Consider the following 18,981-nt stretch of genomic DNA (forward strand, 5'->3'; position numbering starts at 1 on the left):
ATTATAATGAAAACTGCCAGCTCTTTATCTAATCTCCCATAATGTATCTTTAATCAAGTTAAAAGTACAAAGCTTACTTCCTACCACCTTCTAATCACTTATGGGGATTCCTGTTAATGAAGAATCTGGTTAATATATGTTTTTCTGACTCCAGTTGCCCATATATTCCTTTTTAATATGAACATTAGATGCACCCCCCTTGAGATATCGAAAAAATGTATAAAATTATAATTTTGTTTTATCAAACAATTTGTTTTATATTTCGATTGATTTATTTCTCTGAAATTAACTCCCGTATCACCAAGAGCCAAACATCAATACTGCCCTTTCATGTATTTAGCACTTAGATATTAACCTTAAATGCTTCCATTCCGTTCAAATTTCTTTGAGATGGTCGTAATTTGTCTTTTCATATCAAGTCATTAGAAACCTCATTTTGGTCTTGATAAAAGCATGCAATAAAAAGCAAAGATCCGCACTAAATCACTTATGTGCAAAACAAGGTTAGGTTAGTCTTTTGAATCTGTAAATTATCGTTCCGTTTTTTTGTTCAATTAACGCGTGAGGAACTTTTTGTTTTACATGTAAAGCATCACAAAGTTTTTATCTTGAAAATAAAACCCCCACAAGTACTAATTGTGCAATTAGTACAGTTGTAAAATATTCGACAAAGAAATATTAATGAATATAGAATAAATGTGCTTCTAGATCTTAAGGTAGCTTGATTTAGATTGTGTGTGGGGTTATAAAAATCTACACATATGGATGACACAGTACTCCTACCCTCAAGAGGATTTAAATGTTATATTTATATATGTTTCCTATTAACATTACTAAAGAAAAGTAAAATATATATTTTTTTCTTAGAGAAATGGGACCAGTATTCGAGTAAACCTGTCCTTCAATTGAAAATAATTATCACGAACGATACCTTTGTGTTACAGAGACACTATTTTAAAGGAATTTTAATGTGTTGCATGGGAAGTAAACATAGCACAGACCGGAATAATATTTTTTTAAATTTTAGAGCCATAGCGAAATTGCGATTTGTAATAAACAGAAATTAAAAACACATAATCATTTTCACCAAGACCATATTCTAAATCACCGTAGACTCGCCTAATTTCGAAAATGTAAGAATAAGATATTATCCACGAGCTTTGGCTAAACTACTTTAAAACATCTCAGCGATGTCTTGATCGAATTGTCACAAATTTTGCATACAACCTAATTTGAAAATATCCGATGTAGCTATATAGTTAGATTAGGTCAAATATTTATTACCAATAGCTGTATATTCTCAAAGTGCTACAGTAAAATTAACCTACGTTTGTATTTAAATGGCCCAAAACGTCTACTTACCTGAACACATTTCATTATATCGGGTGTCAGTATCATCTCCTGCGTTTAATCTACATACAAATCGTTCCTGCCAAAATTCTTTAAACCACGGATTCCTGCTATTATTTTCTGGATACAGGCTGGAATAATAGTCATCGAAGTCATCTAATTGTGGCGAGTAGAGTTTTATAGAGATACCCCCAGCGGCTTCTTCCTCTACACCTTCAACAACATCAGGACGATTACCCCAACCATCACTAAAATTATAAATATATATCTTTAATTGTGAAAGCTATCCGAAACATCAGTAACAAAAACAACATAAACAACTAGTAGCACAATATTATAACCACAAAGAGAAACTGGACAAGACATGACGTCATTAAAGCTTCTTGCAATTTTCAGACAAAAGCACACGCCACATTAGACAATAATCTCCGTTATCAAAAGGGTGCAAATATTTTACTTTCCCGTTTCTTTAAGAATAGAGTAAATAATCCAGTCACTATTAATCGAAAATACTAAACAAGAACACATCCCTAAAAATATCACTATCATTCCTAAATATATATATTCCAAGACATAACTAGGACGCATTCCTTAGGGATGCATTATGTAAGATTTAGATTAAGAGCTGACAGTTCTAGCTATAATATAGTTTTAAAAGTAGATAATGAATTCCAGGATGTATTCAGAATAGGGATATATGTTGAAAATTTCAGTGATTTTACTTTATTCTGGGTGGAGTCATTTTCATTAGAAGAATAATGTAGTCTCGATTATCATTACTATCGTTGTTACGATAATAAACAACGTCTCGATTATTCACTTTTTAATTAAATCATTAACTAGCAAACGTGTTTAAATCCATTTAAAATCAAATGCATCCCATGCTCTAGAGCGTTAATCATGGGCTTGGCATGTGATTTATTAATGATTTATATAACATTTGAGGCCAAACGAAAGTTCTGCATTAGGCAGATTTAGCTCTTACATAATGCATTATATTTCTAACTACATCCTTAGATGTAACTAGGACTTATTTTACATATAACTAGGACACATTCCTAAATCAAAAATATATTATGCATCCTTGCGGGGGTTCATTACAATATGTGTGTGTGGGTGTGTGTGTGTGTGTGTGTGTGTGGCTGGGGGTGGCCGAATGCTTTGCGCGTGCGCTTTGTATAATAAGGTCTGTCATTGAGACAACTGGCGTGGTTTCGATTAGTAGGTTGTACGTGACAAGGTGTAGGGTCGCCTGTCTAACCTCGCAGGTTTTCTGCGCGTCTCCGGTTTCCTCCCACTGCTTAAAAAAACCCAACGCGGAAGCGAATTATTGAAATAAAATTGAACCATGTGTCAGCCCCGAAATGACCTAGTTTGTGTCGAGTTGACGTTAAATCCCATTTCTCTTACATAACAAAATTGTAATAAATTGCCCACACTGCAAAGATTGTTTGCAAGATCTCTTGAGACAAGGGCCTTAAATTTTTTCAACTCTCATTCATGTGAAACATAACCATGCACGTTTTACTTCAAACATCTGTATAAGTAGATCTAACAGCAAGACGAGTACGCCTTATTATATCAATACCATAACCAACCGAGATCCTACTACATTGTAGGTGTTCCCAACTCTAATTATAAAAATAATATAAATTTCAAAATACGGGTGCGAATATCAATACCTAACTCGACATTTATATATACCAACTTAAAAGCCGCAACTGAGATCTGAGATTCAAATGAATATTAACCTAGAAACTACCATGTCGACAGAACACTGTATTAGACCGTGTTTTGTTTCCAGATCATTTTTTCAATAGTTATCGGTTTTGGGATGGAACGAAACAGTAAGCAAACCGGGAAATCTGAAAAGTAACGGGGAACGAAATAATTAATAATGAAAACAAAAACTGATTTATATTTGAACCGAAGTGGGGATTCGACTAAAAATAACGCTAAAGTAGCATTATCGGATATGTTTGTAAGCATCGTAGAAATTTAAAGCAGCTAAACCGGTTTGATTAGGCCAAAGAAAAAGCAATACATTGGGTTATTCTGGATTGTTATTCAGAATAATGTTTGGGCAAGCTTTGCATGATATTATTATTGTTCCCAAATATTAAGCAAATGTAATGTATATTTCGGTGTATATATAGGCCTTCCATGTCGACAGCGGATCGGTGATATCTCAACGCTGTCTTTATCGATACAAGTAGAAATCAAAACGAAGACAGATTGTCAATCAATCAAACACATCTGTAGTAGTGTCTACCAAAATCAAAGAGATCGAGGCATTCTAAACCGGCATTTAATAATTTAACTGGATATGCACGGGCACTAGATAAAGACTATAGAACCATAATCGAAACGTCTCCCAACAATAACCAGACATGGTACTCCGTGCTTTGTGTCCCGTGTATAATAAAGTAGATACTAGTTATTTTTGCAAATTATATATAGAATATCTATCCAGACAAGGAAATGAAAAGACACATAAATCCAGATAATCATGTGTATTCTTAGCTTTCGAGTCCGCCGGACTCTTCAAAAGAGACGCGAAAAAACAAGTGTGGCTATTAACAAATTTACAAGCTTGTAAATATATATAGTTAGTAATCATCTCCCATGATTGTGTTCCGTGTATAAGATATATAGATACTTGTCTTTTGCAAATAGTTAGTAATCATAATTCTGTGTGTGTTAATACATTTTGGGGTGTTTTGGTTGTGCGGGGTAATTTGTTGGAGAAATTAATTTGTTTACTAAAGTCAACTATACTTTAGTAAGTTTTGGTTGCGCTGAGTTTTTTTTTGTTGGAGAAATTAGTTTGTTTACTAAAATAGAATATGTTTTAAAATCAAATACCAGTTTGTAATTTCGTTGCGTGTTTGGTGATATAACCAGGAGGTATACAATGAGCTTGATGCCAGTATATTACTGTAATTATTACAACAAGTCTGGTATTAAAGACTGGAATATGTCACTCTTAGCACGGAAATACATTACACACATGTCATGATATCTGGCGTTAAGATCATCAGTCGCTTATTTAGCCATCTCAATTAAACAGCGCAGTTATAACAGCATGGTATTTCTCAAAACTGTTATAAAAAGAAATAGGGTTTTAAAGCCCTAACCAGACTAATGAAAGCCGAACATACGCCATGCAGTTTGCTACTAGGAACATTTTGCCCGATCAGCTGCGTTTCGTTCTAATCTTCAACTGTTCTTTTATATGTATACCAACGAGTGCATGGATGAAACTTGGTTTATCGCCCCATTTAAAATCGGAATCTCAGCCCGGACCTCCTGGTTATTGAGTCAGCGCCATTATGGTCCCTTTTCTCGCATAAAATATTATGTAAATGTATAGATAAATCTAAATCACTAAGTTATAGAGCACGATTTGTAATTTTGCCATCAGTAATAAATTAGTAAATATGCTAATGACTATAAGTATAAATCGAAGAGTCGAGGTTTCCAGTGTGACAGTAAGAGCCAAAAGTTATTAACGGCTTTACCAGGAATGGTTATAAAATACCAGCACAGAATCATGTCAAGAAACGTCTTAGACTTCCTCATTAACAGACAGTCCAAATTATAGCACGTCTTTGATAACAATTTTAAGGAGAGTCCACAAAAGCATCAAGTCTTTCACGAGTTTTGATGGGAATGCAATAAAAGAGTGGCTATAGATCCATCTACACAATAATGTTTCCAGTATCGAATACCAATTCAAAGATATTGAATAATACGTTAACCTGTATCGAAAAGCTATTACATGTTTTTCTCTTTCTAATAAACATTCAAAACGTACCGAACAATAATAATTTGTATGGGAGAATTGTTTTCTTTTTCTCATTTACTCAATTATTTTTTTCTAATAAATGAAATATAATATACCGACTGCTTGACATAACCACGCATGCATAAGGGGACAATGAATATAGATTTCAAATAAATAAGTTTTGTCTTTAGATCTATCTCATGATTTTATAAAACAGAACATAAGAGTCGGAGTAGAATTCCGTGAATTTACAATTTACAGATTTTTAGAGCCACGGTGGCTCAGTGAGTAAGACAGACAGAGAGAGAGAGGGAGGAAACCACGTACAACCTGGGAATCGAAATCACGCCAGTTGACTCAATGACAGACTTTATGATACAGCGCGCACGTGCTAACCATTCAGCCATCCCGCCCCCCAGTGAGCAAGACGTTGGCTCGCTAACATGGAGATCCCGTGTTCGATCCCTGTTTTGGCCGAGAAAGCTCATCGGGATTTTCCTGCGTGGTTCCTCCTTGTCAGTGGTGCAGGACAGAAGGCCTGGCAAGGGACATCGTTCGGATGGGACGGAAAACCGAGGTCCCATGTACACATTGGCGTACACGTAAAATATCCCTTGACAGTTGGACTTCGATATAAGAGTAGGCCGTAACGTAGCACCGCTGTACGGGGAAAATTTCCCCTCATAGCACACTCATGGCGTATGCCCGTCTTTATATAGTCCAGTCGGAGAAGAACAGTGGGACGTTAAACCCCATTTCATTTCATTTCTGTTGGTTTCTGACTAGCACTCATATATGGCGGGAAACAAGACTGTCAGTGGCCATATGGTTTTTTTTTCTTAAAGCCACCCGTTAAAAAGGATATAAACCTACCCTCAAGGGTGTCGAATAGCGGTCAATTGTAACGATGACAATGCTAATATAAGACCGTCTCACAAAATGATTATGTAAAATATATTCAAATTTCAATCTGTTTACTTCTCGAGAACATTTAATCTTTTTTGGGGGCTTCACAAAGTTTGTCACCGAAAAACGTTTAGCGATAGCATGGCATCTTTAAGGAAGGGTTAGCACACGCAAATAAATTATAGAAATATTAATTTTGCGAACACCCTCCATAATTATTTTGCTTACATAATAGGCCTAAATCATATCACGAAATAAATCAGGTTAGCCTGTGTATATAGAAAGTAAAGCTGAACAGGGGAGTGTTTACTAATATTAATATATGAACATCGGGTGTATCATTCCGTAATGACATAGGAACGCTATCAACTCGAACAAATAACTTCCCATAATTGTCTGGCATTTCTAACAAAACATTGATACAAAATCCAATAAAATATCGTAGAATACGATATACTGCACCGCAGTTGAACTTTAACTGACTTGCAAATAACATACCGGTGGCATAATTCAAACTGACCAAATTGTGCGTTTAAATATCACGACCTTTCTAAACCAATTAATAAGTAACAGTTGTGTGACTGATCATACGCTGTTCATCATGGTTTGATTCTATGGCATACATATTGCCCTGTAGTATAACAAGTCCCTGTCATAGTATCTAATGTTTTCATTATCTACAAAGATGAGATAGTTTGAAATCAGATCCCGAATCAATGATTACAAATTTAAACCCAACCTCTTGATAGCACTATCTCATATCGTAACTCACCAGAGATACCCTTTTTTAATCCGAAGTTGAATTAGTTGTAGGATATAAGTAGGGTGGACAATGCATAAAAATATGTTTCATTGTATGTGATATACAATTTTAGTAATCTTTCACTGGTTGCTAGGCGAATAGAAAATAAATGACCCGTTTATGAAGTGACAATAGCAAAAGGATTTCCATTTCTAATAATAGCCTAGAATTATCAGACTCGAGAGAGAGAGAAAAGAGTAAAGCAAAAACTAAGCAGTAACAGAAATAACCCCAAAGAAAAGCAAAACCCCCAAAACAAAGAAAAGGGTGATGAAAATATTATAATACACCTAAATAAAGAGCTACTAATTATTGACAATGCTACACGTGTAACAAGTTAACAGGAAAATAGCAATTCAGTTGGATTGAAAATAGATGTTTCGGGTTATACGTAGCAATAGGGAAAGAATTTTTTTCGACGACCCATTTGTAAATTATTCAAAATGATAGAAGGGAATACTTTCACTTTTAATTTGTCCCTTTTTGTTACAAGATTGTTTTTCTTGCTCAATGTTAATGAAGCCCAAAAGAAACTATAACTGAAATAACTTACTAGTATTTAAATCATTTCACAATTGAGGTTATGAAACTGAAACTGTGGCTAAATATACTCTTCAAAAAAAGTAGGGGATATTGAAATGCAACTACCTATTCAGGTTGTAATATGATAAATAGTCATGGACACTTGACCTGCTTTGAGAGTAGGTTCACAGACGAAGAACTTATCGCCCCAATTGTGCGACACGCAATAGCGCCATACACGTGGGGGGGGGGGGGGTTGATGGAAAGTGCCGCGTGCTGGTTTATCCTATCCATGTTTGCTTTCCTATCGGTAAATGCATAAGATTTACTGTTTAGCGTATCTTTGCTTTAGTGTGTTTAATTTGCAATGAGACGTCTACGTGCTATTGGTATGCTTCAAATGGGTTCTACACAGCGAGCAGTAGCCAACATGCTTAATGTGTCGCGTGTTGTGAGATGACCGCGCGTTGTGCCTCCATTAACTCGCCAGCATATGGCAAACAGGCGTCAATGGTGTAGGCAGTGTAGAAATTGGGTAATCGTCGATGTGCGCGTGTAATGTTCTCAGATGAGTCCAGATTTACTCTGGATTTCACCGATAGGCGTGCTCGCGTTTGGAGGCGTGTAAATGAGCGTCATGCTAACGTTAACGTTCGGGCGTGGGTCTGTTATGGTGAGGGGAAGAATCACCATGACTGGCAAAACGGACTTGCATTGTTCAAGGAAGGGTCACTGGTGTTTACTACTGTGACCACATCATGGCACCGATAGTTCTGCCCTTTGCTCAACGTTTCATCTTTCAAGATGATAATTCAGGTGCCATCGCGCTCGTGTGGTGAATGACTACCTCCAGCGTCACCATATTGTCCGTATGCCTTGGCCAGCCATGAGTCCTGACCTTTCCCCTAAGAGCATGTCTGGGACATGATCGGGAGACGTGTTCGTCGACGTCAACGTCAACCGACAACACTGCAAGAACTGGCCGTGGCACTGCAAAAGGGGTGGGCCAGATTGCCCCAAACCGTGATTGGACGGTTGATTAGGAGCATGCCACGACGAATTGCTGAATGTCTGAGGATTGGTGGAGCAATTACTCATTATTAAGACAAAAATCAAAAACGTCTATTTTCACTTTTGACAGTGTATCTCTTTGCGAGTGAAATGGGGCCGTCAGATAGCTGAATATTTGTATATATTTTAGTGAGTAAGTGATTCTCCTGTGTCAATAGATGTAAAGGACAAATCCCAATTAGGGATTTAGATTTCCGATTAGGGATTGGAGATTAATGATACTCTTACCTAAGATCTAAAAGTAAAAGCATGACATTCATCCAATATCAACTAAATTTCATTTGGAGTATCGCCTAGCTCACTACGGTAGGGGCATAGGGGTATGTCGACTGGGGCCACTCCCAGGTCACTGCGGAAGCTGATCATGCTTATTGAAAAACAGATGGATACAGTATCGCCTGTTTTTCAGATATGCATTGAACCAACCATTATCCCGAAAATAGCGGGTATTTGGGGTTTTAATAAGGCGACAAACTGAGAAATTATGGTCGTGATTTCAAGCCCGGTGAAAAATACCATGTGGAATGTCCTATCTTTCACTATTGCGCAATTTTGAAGTGGAGGATCCCGTATCAAGGTCTAGAATGTCCATTTTGCCAAAATTCATTTTTGTGGACCGTTGTCTTTTACATGGTCTGTAAGAAAGATTAGCAGGCGGAACATTACAATTAACTAATATAATCGGTAACCGCTGTTGCAACACCTATGATCTGTGCATGCCAAGACAGTACAATTGACGACTGGACATTAATCTAGTTGCATTTTGCAAATCAACATTGAGGCTGGTGTCCCTAAATAGATGACACTTATTAATTACTTGTACATCTAACATGTTTATAAAGCATCTAGCATTGACATTGTTCATCACTCTGTGCAACCTGAGCAAAAAATCTCATTGCAAGAGGTGCTGGGCAGGTAGTCAATCGCCTACCCTGCCCTCATAAATGCAAAAGAAACTGGAAATGGTTGATAACTCTCGAATCCGATGAGATTTCCTACCAGATTATGGGCGAGAGAGCAGGGGTGTCTATGTGCCCTCGCTTCCGAAAATGTGCCCTCGAATTTCGACAGAGTTACCTTAAATACTCAAGGAAATGCCCACACTAATGAAAACATTGTGTCCCCTTTTTTGCCGCCCTTAGCATGTTCCAACCAAATCCAGAGGTACTAAAAACCAATCGCACTCAATGTACGTACATAATATGTCCGTCTTTCATGATGATGTAAGGGCCCCATACAAACTCAGCCTGACCCTGATTTAAAGATGCATTGGACAAACTGCAAAGAAACAACTAGTTACAGTTTTGGATTGTTTCCAAATGATAGGTGCCATTGCATGAAAACTCAACGTATAAGTGTGCTTTCATTACACCAGAGGGTGTCTTCCATTTTAAGCGATACACATTTGTTATCACGAATGCTTCTATGACATTCGAATACACCCTATCCCAGGGCTTTATCATCTACTTAAAATCATTCTTAAACATAAATTATGCAAGAGCTAAATCTGCTTATTGCAGGCCTTTCTTTAGGCCTGAAATGTTATCTAAATTATTAATTAGACATTAATTAACCTATCCGGACCATAATCAACTCTAGATGGCATCGCTAGCCGGCGATATTTATTGGATTATGAGCCGATTTACTGCATAACTTTCCTTCACGATTTAACGATTAAATAGATAATCGAGACTGCTGTTTTTCGTACTGACTTTAGTAATGATGATCGAGGCTAGGCGGAAATTTCAATCGCTTAGTTCTCGGTTCACAGTGGATTAATTTGAATGAAATATTCAGCAAATTGCCTTTACATTATCTAGTTTTTAACTATTATAGTGAGAACTGCCAACTCGTTATCGAATCTCCCATAATGTATCTTTAAGCATGAACAGCACATTTAAGACGTAGTCACCAAATTAAAAGAACATGAACTCAATCTGAAACCCAGTAAATGCCGATTTGGAGTTTCAAAAGTTAATTATTTCGAAAGATGGCGTTGAAGTTCCAAGGTAGCAAGAAATCGCCAAGAAGACATTTCTGTTTCTTAAAAAAAAAACCACAAAAGCAAATTCCGATTAAAACAAACATTGGAGCCAAACTTAAAAGTGTGTGACTTGGTAATAGTTAGCAACACCGTGGTATCTAAAACTAAAGCGGAGTATTTTAACTCTAATATAACTACCCCTATAGCATTGAACAAGTAGGCCCCAACAGGCATATAAATTAGCAAGCCGTGAAAATTTAAGACTCCAATCCGTAATTTTGTTAACCTTAACCGACTGAAGAAATATAATTCTAGAAAGGATATATTATAAACGATGACACTCAGATCAAACTAAATCCAATACCGCAGACAGCAAATTCCTGCAAGTACCTTCTGATGATGCCATGGACAAATCCATAAAAGCAGTAAAGAGAAAATTAAGAAGAAAGTCGATGGTCAAGTTCAATATTATTGTACACTGTTAGAAATTTTTGTAAAATTACAATAGTACAAGTAGTTTTTGTACCTTAATTATCGGTATGTTCACCACAATGTAGTAGTTTTACCAAGTCTGGCGTATTTTAACGGAGTTTCGTGTATGTTTACAGAGTTTCGTGTCTTTTTTTACAATAGACGGTGATGAAATCAAAGACACATTCAAAATCAGTAAAAATACATTCTTAGATATGTAATATTTCCAAACTGAACTCAAAATAAACAAGCATGCATGTAATTTTACAGATCTTACGTTTATTCACATTATTTTGTAAATTTACTTTTTGGTTAGAAATATAAATAAAATTACAGCAGTTCTCACTATAATAGTTAAAAACTAGATAATGTAAAGGCAATATGCTCAAAATTTCTGTCAAATTGATCCACTCGGAACCGAGATATTAGAGACTGAATGTTAGGCCTAGCCTCGATCATCATTACTTATTAAGTCAGTACGATAAAAAAAACATAGTCTTGATTATCTATTTTTGAATTTAATCATTAATGAGCGTTGAGCCCCAGATCGGACTCAAATCCAGTGAAAATCCAACACATAAGATGGCATCCATGAGTTGATTATGGTCTTTTCATGTTAATAAATGTCTAATTCATAGTTTATAGAACATATTAGGCCTAAAGAAAGACCTGCAATAGGCAGATTTAGCTCTTGCATAATGTATGTTTAACTTATTGGTAGTTATCGTATTCGGTAAATTTATTGTCTCGTAGCAAGCAATTTTAGAGATTTTACGTTTACTCACATTATTTTGTAAACTTTCAGGTTAGAAATATAAGTAAATTTACAGCAATTAAATTTTTACCAAAAATGTTCGGAATGTTTACCAAAATGATGTATATTTACCAAGTTTCATTCTTTTTTACAATAAACTTTGATGAAACCAAAGGCACATTAAACCCTGGTAAAAATACATGCGTAATATTTCAATATTGAAATGAAAATAGCAAAGCCAGTAGGTAATTTTACAGATTTACGTTTATTCACATTATTTTGTAAATTTACTTATTGGTAAATTTACTGTCTCTTATGTAAATTTACTTTCTCTTATTTTATTTTAGTATTCCATAGCAACGAACCATTCCTAATAATTATTTTCTTATAGTATTCATTCTAATTTATTAACCATAATATGGACAATCACATTTTGTGAAATTTGGTATATTGCATGTTATATATATTTAATTTTCTTTATTTATACGATCTAAAACGTGTATTATTATTCATCGTACGTTGATCAGATTGTAAGTATGTTCATTAACGTATAAAAAAATGTTTTGACTTTCTTGTCATAGATTGTATTATCTCGTAACCAAGGTCAATTGAAGACAGTTAATTAAACCGATTGGCCAGTGTTAGCTTGACTGTCTCTAGAGCAGAGTTACAATGCCTGCAGTAGACAGTACCACAAGCTTACATCTAAAATCCTGGAACGGAAGTTAAAATCATTGTGGTTTTTTTTAACATTTGTCTGTAATTTTTCATTTACTGCTTTTAGGTAAATTTACATTGGGAAGTTTAAAAACAAACTTACTGTAACCGTTCATTTACTGTGTTGCGGTGAATTTACAGTCCAAAGTTAAAAAACATTTACTGTTTTAAGGTAAATTTACTCACAAAGTCAAATTACAGAAACTCTGTAATATTACAGCTGAATGTTTATTTACAGTAAATTTACTGGCAACTTTTGCTGCCAGTAATTTTCATGTAAATTTACCAGATTTTTTCTAACAGTGTAGGCTGGGAAACTCCTGCCCAAAATGGTTCGAAGCAATAACTTTAATAAAATTAAATATTGAATTTTTATGTATAATATTTGTGTTTACTATTCCTACGGAATTAAAGATAAATATTGAACAATTTCATCTGATTTTGAGACTTTACTTTTAGATAATATACTTTATACGTTAACTTAATTAATATTATATTTTATATGCAACATTATTTAAACTGTTATTATATTCCCTTCGGAAATAAATGATGAAAGAAACCTTATTTGATTTATAGACTTTTATTTACTATCAGGATAACTGAAAAATTAACATCCAAGCGAGAAGACAACCATAAAAAGTATATCATTATTGCAGTAGAATCGTGACGCACAGGATTTCCTCAATAAAGAACACAAAAAAGCGGCCCGTTCCCACTCGTATAAAAGCATAAGACGACAAAGAGTTGTAATTGCATTGTCATTATTCATCTCAGATCAGGTCAAACAAGAAGACCCCGTCATCAACAGCTAGCGCCCTTGGTCATGTTTTAGAAGGTATGCAGGCAATAATAATATGTGTTATTTGTAACCAACAACTAGCTTGTAGTGTACATGTTATGGTGTAAGATATATAATAAATTATGGCCCGGCATCACATTGGCGTGGACAAAGAGGAATTATCTGTTTTCTTCAAGCCCAGTCCTCACGTATCGAGTGTGGTGCATGCGGGTTGACAAGGAAAGTGTGCGTAATCGTTATGATGGACGAAAAGCCGAGGTCTCAATGCACAAGTAAATAAAAACATCCCATCACACACTTAATTAACACTGCTTATAGTTTTTAATTAATTACACCCATTTTTAACAGTGTAGTTGTATGTTTCCTATTTTTATTAAAAGTAGTGAATTTTTATTACAGCAAGATCCCGTTTGAGGTTACTCGTACATCAACATAGATTTAAAAGGCTATAATAACTTTTTGTCTGTTTTCATATACGAAATGTGTAATAATCTACAATTTTATCGGTTTTGGAGCAAGTGTCGCAGTTGCAAAGCTCGATTTATAGTATTTCGAAAGGGCAGGAAAATATGATTTTAGAAATATATATATTAAGGGGAATAAAATAAATATAAAGCCAAGTTGTTTCAAGGGATGCGCCGCAAACATGTCTTTTTTAGCCAGGCAAGATACGCCCACATTTTGCAAGAGATGGATAGAGTTGAAGCTAAAAAAATAATCGATTTTTCGTACAATCAGGGGCCATAATCCCGTAAGTCATGGTCTGAAATGGGTGAATATCGACATGGACTGAGCTATTTAGGATATAAAAATATATTTTAAGTTTCATCAAAATCGGATACAAATTGTGACTTCTACAGAGTCCACAACCTTGGTATTACATACTTTTATACTATTTGCGTAAAAGGAGCGGTCAGGCAGTTTCGGTCCGATTTTCACGAAATTCGAATTGTGATATATTCAAACGGTTTTTTAAATCTGATAAACATTGTTACCTCTAGAGGGACCACAATCAAGGGCCATAATTCAGGAAGTTACGATCCGATTTGCGCGAATATCGAAAGGAACTAAGATATTTTGGTTACAATCTTATTAAAATACAGATCTATATTTCGTTTCGTTTTCTTATACTTCCGATGGCCTACCCTACATGAATATATGACCAGCTGTACTGGAAGGTCGCGTCAGGGGTCGTACGAGCGGCCTTTGACCCTACGACGTCAGACATTGATTATTGGTTTTATTGGCTAATCCTTCACGGCATCCAGAACGTCCGTTATATAACAAGTTTCGTCAAAATCGGATACGAATTGTGACCTGTAGAGTGTCCACATACAATTGTGAACGTCCGGACGGACAGGGGCGGCGCCAATATATGTCGACATGAAAATGTGGGCGTATAATAATTAAACATACATTATGCAAGAGCTAAATCTGCCAATTGCACGTCTTTTTAGGTCTGAAAAGTTATCTAAATTATTAATTAGAAATTAATTAACTTATCCAGGCCATAATCAACTATCGATGTCATTGCTAGCTTGCGATATTTACTGGATTAGAATCTGATCTGCTGCTCAACGCTAAAATTTAATCGCTAAATTCTCGATTCAGAGTGGATCAATTTGAGTGAAAGTTTCAGCAAATTCCCTTTACATTATCTTTGTTTTAACTATTATCGTGAGAACTGTCAGCTCTTTATCTAGTCTCCTATAATGTATCTTTAAGATAACTTACCTCCCAATGAACACATATTTGTGCACTACATTTTTTCTTTTAGCAGCCAGCAAAAGTTTGTGTACAGTCATTCCTTCACAGAAACACACGACCACTGTAGCATTTGGTGTAATTTCAAGTTGATCTATGACTTTATCAAAAGCAATTTCATCAGCTGAAGAGGCAATATTTGTGGATTCAGCTATACATACATTATGCTTCTGAGCCCTTACTTCAAATTCTTGAATACCCCTTTCACCGTAATTACCTGAAAAATCAAAAGTTGATTGGTTAAATGCACTCCTTGGTTCTGCCACATTCTGAAATTTGAAATACCTTATCTAAAGGCCCGGTCCCAGTGGCCGATGGACACAAAACATATGCAAAAAGGACACAGCGGACGAGCAAACTTTCGGGGGTGGCTCCATCCGTTTTCATCCGCTCCAGAAATGGACAAAATTGACGAAAATTTGCGAAAACCGAACGGAAAAGAACGAACGTGGGAAGTATGTAGCGGGGATGTTAAATGGATGTTCATCGGAAGCCTAGCGGATGAAAGCGGATGGAAGTGGATGAAAGCTCCGAAGGGGTTAGGCAAACTCCAGACATCCTTCAATATACCAGATACATCCCAGATACAAACGCTTTGTCCGTTTTGAAAACTTTATATACGAAATGCATACGCTTACATCCTTTCTAATTCCGTGCTACTAACGATGTATAGACGTTCCATGTGCCTTATCTTTCCTCCCTCTTTCCGTTTCAGCTTGAGCGGATGTGAGTTGCGAGGATGCCCAGAGGATGCAGAGAAGATACAGTGGACGTTTAACGGATGATAACGGACCTGGAACGTTTGATGCTCGTATATGTCGCGCATTTACATCGTACATGGCAGAAAGTTATGAAAGTTTTGTGCAGCTCAAAACTTTTTGCGCGAATGAAATCAAAGTGAACGGATGCTCGATGGATAGAGCGTATGAAACACGTATGCAATGAGTACACAATGGATGCATGGCGTTTTCAAACGGAGGGCACGTTTTTCCCCGTTTTACATCCTCTTTGCATCCGTAGGTGCAGTGGGACCGGGCCTTAAGTATAAGTGATGACAGACGTCGTGCACGGTGTATGTTTATCTTTTTCTAGAAAATTCGGTATCGTTTCTCATTTGCTGGTCACTAAGTCAACACAATAAATACATTTGTATTCATGTCATTCCAAATCTTATTATTAAATAAAAAATGTCTTCGAAATAAAAAAGTTATTTTATTCTTGTCCCAGGTGTATTGAGATGATAAATGAGGTTTCACACGTAATGTAGGTTTCGTGTGTTTGGGGATAAACGATCATGGTTAGTATAATATGGCTAAATATTACCGATTCACATGCTAGCGCTATAAGTAACAACCATAACAATTTCATTTTTTTTAAAAAATGAGGAAAATCATCGATGGTGTCTTAATTGACGCATCCAATTAATATCCTCAATTGTGAATGGAATATTATTCAATGGACACGGTGCAGTCACACCGTCAGCTAGCAGTTGGTATAGCGGGTGGAGAGGAAGGTGAAGATAGCTAACGGTAGCGGATTGCGGGAACGGTGAAGATGGCTAAAGGTAGTGGATTGCGGGGATTGTGAAGATAGCCAGCGGTAGTGGACAAATAAAAGGCAAGCTAGCTAACGGCAGTGGCCGTGGAGATAGCGCACGAGGGACAATCAAGATCGCTAACTACAACGAAGATCAAGATAACTAAAACGGTATCGGACCGAGATGGTCAAAATAGCTAACTGTATCGGGTCGAAGAGAAGATCAAGATAGCTAACGGTACCGGGCCCAGGAGTAGGTCAAGATAGTTAACGGTATCGTGTTGAAGAAGATCAAGATAGCTAATAGGATGTATCCCACTTTTCCTAAATTTGCTCGCCTAATCTACATGCCAACTACCACCCCTATAATTTTAAGCAGACCGTATGCTACACTACACGGTAAAATCTATTATATTAAGATGTATTCATATACAGGAATAGAATAGGGAAAGCAAAGATGTAAATTGACTTTAAATTTGACATTAAATTACTGTTTAGCAGAGGAATAGATCAACCTTTCTAAAGCTATGTTCAAAACCTCCAAAACCAGCACAGACAAAATAATTAACATGATATGTTTCTAAATTCATAACATGCCAAATTAGGGAACAGCAAAATTGAAAATGATAGCCTTCGTTGTAAGTGGGGATTACTTGCCCAAATCTCTATTTTCTACACACGTAATGATTTTGTTCCGTTATTTACCGTAATTTACGTTTCTCCAAAGCCAGTTTCGCCAAGTCTTTAGTCACACCGTTTTCTCTTTAAGAAAGATCCAATGATATGGTGTTCGTATTCAAATGAAATAACCTAACGTTATTTAAAATTGGCTAGACTTCAGATTAGACTCCTGAGCCTTGGAGTCGATCAGACAAATACCGCCTCACTACACAATTTATACTATAAATGTACTGTTATCATAGAAGATGGCACATCATCATCAAAGTGGGTATTTGTATTTATAAAATCTACTTTCAAACTTTACTAATTTTACTGGGTGTGAAAGGATGTGGTCAACATAACAATAATGATAATTTGTTATTTTAATGTATCACTGCCCAAAAATGTGCCTAAATGTCTGAATTTCTCACTATAATATATCACTGAATGAGCACTCAGGCACCGTACCTACCAAGTATGGTAGAAATGTTTTAACTGTTTTAAGTCGAACTTTGGAAAATTCTTAAATTTCCCCTTTAAGGCGATCCATACACCCCACGCCTTTGGGCGTCAGCCGCTAAATTAAAATATTGTTTATTTATTAATGTGATATCATTTCTATTTATCCTATTTCAATTCAAAGTCCATATTTAGTATCAATCCAGAATTTCATATAATCAGAAACTTGGAATTTGAATCGGTATTACATGTATAATAAAGCATTCGGGTTTGTGGGAATGAAACGTTCAAATAATTGACTTGAAATTAAAATCCATTGCGTTGTACTACCATTAATTCAAGTCTTCATTTCCGATATTTATATTGGATATAAACTTAAAATACTTCTTATATATACAATTTTGGAATAGATGTTAGGATAGCTGAATTTCAGTTCTTGATAGAAAACAGAACATATGACGTCTACTGCATTAAGTTTATGGTTCAATTGCCCATCTGGAATGCAGTGATATTTAAAGGAGCTAAATCGCTATTCTTTGGCAACTAGCAATGGACACAAATAGGTCGCAGCGCATATAATAATGTAATATGAACGTATAGAAGCTGATTTACATTCAATCGTTTCTGTTTTTACTGTAATTCCTAACCAGTTATGTTCGGCGAAATATGTGAAGAGTCCATTGAATGACAATTTTTGGCATTTGGTTATTCCAGTCTTCACCGGTAGTATTCTCCTGGGTTAGATCTATTTGATAAGGTCAACTTCATGTTTGGTCAAAGGTCATCCTTGTCGACACACTACCGAGTCATGCTAGCCAAGATCAGCCACATCAACCAGATCCTCCAGAACTACATGGGTCCTGCACCAGAGGAATTATAATAGTTATACACGTCAGGCTCAACGACAGGGAAGAAAGTGGAGCAAGGATACACGAGCAGATGCTAGATCTTCTCAAGGTGACCAGAGCAGCTTTCCCAACAACCAAGCTCTTCGCCACACAGATCCCCACTTGTTCCCGACTCCAAGAAAATCCGATCCCCTACCAAAACATCATCAGCTACAACCAATTGATCTCCACTGCACCTTCACCAAACGCCACCACCTTACCAACCTTCAAGGGCAAAATAGAACTGAAAGGTAACGACGCCATCCACTGCAGCCCAGACACGGCCAGAGAGATCATCAACTGCTGGATGAGGAATTTAAACTAGGATTAGGGAAAAGGAATGAGAAGCCGTCTTTAGGACAGACAGTTGTCAATTTGAGCGACAGACTTCTCAGCCCCCTAGAAATGATCATTCTTAATAAAGGTCTTAAATTCATCCCAACCCTCACAATAACATCCATAGACCCCATCACCCAGGCAACCGATCGCTTTCAAAAGAACATTTTCGTTGA

At 36.3% G+C, this 18,981-nt stretch overlaps 1 protein-coding gene across 1 annotated transcript in view; it reads right to left on the minus strand.

Moving 5' to 3' along the window:
- LOC126810918 (metabotropic glutamate receptor 5) overlaps positions 1–18,981 on the minus strand; it is a 76,842-nt gene that overhangs the window by 14,373 nt on the left and 43,488 nt on the right. The window contains exons 2-3 of the mRNA XM_050536294.2: positions 14,898–15,144; positions 1,363–1,598 (exon numbers count right to left, since the gene is read on the minus strand). Of these exons, the coding sequence (XP_050392251.2) occupies positions 1,363–1,598; positions 14,898–15,144 (483 nt within the window). The remainder of the gene's footprint in view (positions 1–1,362; positions 1,599–14,897; positions 15,145–18,981) is intronic.

The sequence above is a fragment of the Patella vulgata genome, chromosome 2, assembly GCF_932274485.2.
Source record: "Patella vulgata chromosome 2, xgPatVulg1.2, whole genome shotgun sequence".
Taxonomy (NCBI): domain Eukaryota; kingdom Metazoa; phylum Mollusca; class Gastropoda; family Patellidae; genus Patella; species Patella vulgata.